Genomic DNA, 2,916 nt, shown 5'->3' on the forward strand with positions numbered 1-2,916 from the left:
AAGCCTGTCTGTTTCTCTGAGTCTTCATAGAGAAATCAATAGTGGTCTCCAAAAGAATGAATCTGGAATCCACACTACTACCATGGCAGACGGCCAGCTGAGTGATGTGTGCGGTTTAAACGGCCCCCGCATTCTGCCGCGCACGGCCAGCTATCTAGGTGTCTTAATCGCTCGGCTCTCCACTTCTCTCGCCTAGCTCTACTCTTCTTCCTCATTCCCTCCCTCCCTCTGTCTCCTCATCCTCCTCCTCCTCATACCCTCCCCCTAAGTTCGATGTGATCGGCTCTTGGCCCTGCCGTGAGTTCTCAGTGCGGGCGACAGCGCTGCTGAACATGGCGTCAGACGGGATGATTTTAACAAACCACGACCACCAAATCCGTGTCGGAGTCTTGACAGGTAAATGCAAAATTGCATTGAGTGATTCATATTTCTCTGTGACAATGTGAATTAATTTCCGTTGACTGTCCGTTGGGGTGCCTCTCGCGGGCGTCTCATAGGCTACATGTCGGTTGATTTTGCGTGGCGGCTCTCTCCATCTCTGGCTGATTTTGCAGTTCTCCGCGGCAGGTCAGCGCCTTGCGCCTTGAAGCCCCCTTATTTTCACAGGACTAATTGATTTCACACATCCTTGCATGCGACGGAAAATGACAATGTAGCCCACATTCATACAAACCTGTTCGGTATCATTCGTTGCCATGGCGTTTGCGAGGCGGTTTTTCTCGGTGAAGGGCTCAGTTTTGTGTGTTGAATTATTCATAGCCCGTATCTGCTTCTGCTTGTCAAATCTGAAAATGACAGCTGACCGTGTGCGGAGATAAACATGCTTGCGCTGTATGTATTTCGTTATTGACACGCGGTTGGCCACAGCATTTCTCCAAATGTAGCCCATGACAGTTGCTGATGATAAGTTTATGTATTTAAGCGCACAGAAATGCCCGTGTTAATTGCGGAATACATGGCAAAGCAGGCGCAATGAATGATATGTGACTGATTTGTGAATGACATCGCTAATTGAAGCGGCTGGTTAACGTGACTGAGGCTCTTCTGGTTTCGTGAGCAGAATACGAGTCGACTTAGGCTACCGATCGGAAAACGATATATAGGCTTCAAACTGTTATACACAAGACATTGAAAATGGCTATTTCTATGTGTTTTTAGGTATGTTTGCTTTGTCATGTTTCATATTCAGAACTGTGATGTTGAACAAGGCGAATAGTCGTGCGGTGTCATGAGAGGAAAGCAAATGAAAGATACATGTAACCAGAGACCGTTAATATTGACAAATACAGGCTTGCCGCTGCTGTAGCGATGCTGTTGAATTGGGGAAAGTGTCGGATGAGAAAACGAGTAATGGAGGGGGCTGGATGATTCAATTCATCGTGATCGCCTATGACATTCTCCCTTATGGTAAATCCGGTTGGAAGATGGTATTGTGTAGCAATGGAGGAATGACTGTAGATCCTGAAATCTGCTAGGGAAACCCCGCTCCCCCCCGCCTCCCCTCACGCGGTAGAGAGAGAAGGAGGGAGCGCTAGTGAGGGCTTCAGCGCTGTCCGTGGTGCTGAAACAGCGTCAGTCACAAATTAGTGCGATGGTAAATACACTGCCAGAAAGCGAGTTTCACCACGTTGATAAGCATTCAAGCATAATGTAAACCGAAACAGAGCGGGATCTATGTATGTAGCGTTAGTCCCTCGAATCCCCCCCCCCCCCCCCCCCCCCCCCCAGCCAGTGTGGTGACAGATTGCTAGTTTGATTTTGAGGTGCTATGCTGACTTTTCCTGCAAATATATGCTGATTTTGGCGACGCAGAAACGCAACCCATTTCTTATTTGCATTTCTGTTCCTTTTTGCGGCTCTTTTTCTTTCTCTCTTGGGGTTGGAATGGGGAGGTATGTTGGGAATCCAATACCCGTTTTCGGAGGTTTAAAAAAACAGTGACCATGCAGACATATGAAACGGTAGGTTCACTGTATATTTAGTTGTTCTGAATCTAGGTCCAAAATATCTTTAGTCTATGTCTATAACACCACACTAACCACACAGTGCCATTTATAATCTATAATAGTGCCATCGTTAGTCCTGCTGCACCACGCAGCTCTGTGCTCAGCATTCTAATGCCCCCCACCCTCCAATCTCCCCATCTGGCCTCATGAGACGATCAGGGGTCAACCCTCCATCCCTCCTCCATAGCCACGGGGGGGATTAGATGAGTTGACCCTCCTCCTCCTTCCTCAGTGGCCTGACAGGTGAGGTGGTGACAGCAGGGCCCAGGGGAGAGCAGGGGAGAAGGGGGATATAACTGGCCGACCACTGCTCAGGCCAGGGATGGAGGGTTGGAGTGAAGTGGATCTCAAACCTCTATGATGGTGTCTTTAGATATATATATATATAGACTTAGGAATCTAAAGGCTGTATAGATCCAATGTATAATGGTTTATTCAATGTAGAAGTAGGATTAAGAATGTAGATCTGCGCACTCTATGCAAATGTTAGCAGGGCTCAAGCCGGCCAAAGGAGGGATGGAGGGGTGCATATCTCAAACCTCTATGGTGGTTTGTTTGGGTGTATCGTCAGGTGTTTGCTCTAGGTTTACCTTTGGATATACATTATTGGTGCAAGGTGTACTATAAGGATGTGGGGAAATGCATGCAAGGATTTGTTTGTGAAAAATCTGAAGAAAAAAAATGAGGGTGAACTAAAATGAATGACTGACACCTGTCAAATATGTAATCCTACAAATGTGAGCATTAAAACGCTTCTCATGCTGTGATGGGTTTGTTGCCTTTTTGAATGTGTTTCAATGTGTATCGAGAGTGTGTGTTTTTATATGTGTGTGTGTGTGTGTGTGTGTGAAAGAGAGAGAGATGTTGTTTTAATTGTGTCTCTATCTGGGCCTGCCTGAGGGTGTGGACA

At 46.8% G+C, this 2,916-nt stretch overlaps 1 protein-coding gene across 2 annotated transcripts in view; it reads left to right on the top strand.

Annotated features, from left to right (window-relative positions):
- The first annotated feature begins 332 nt into the window (after nucleotides 1-332).
- LOC120024378 (gephyrin) overlaps nucleotides 333-2,916 on the top strand; it is a 103,806-nt gene continuing 101,222 nt past the window's right edge. For both annotated transcript variants that reach the window (XM_038968608.1, XM_038968609.1), the window contains exon 1: nucleotides 333-396. In XM_038968608.1, the coding sequence (XP_038824536.1) occupies nucleotides 333-396 (64 nt within the window). The remainder of the gene's footprint in view (nucleotides 397-2,916) is intronic.

The sequence above is a fragment of the Salvelinus namaycush genome, chromosome 29 (assembly GCF_016432855.1).
Source record: "Salvelinus namaycush isolate Seneca chromosome 29, SaNama_1.0, whole genome shotgun sequence".
Classification (NCBI taxonomy): domain Eukaryota; kingdom Metazoa; phylum Chordata; class Actinopteri; order Salmoniformes; family Salmonidae; genus Salvelinus; species Salvelinus namaycush.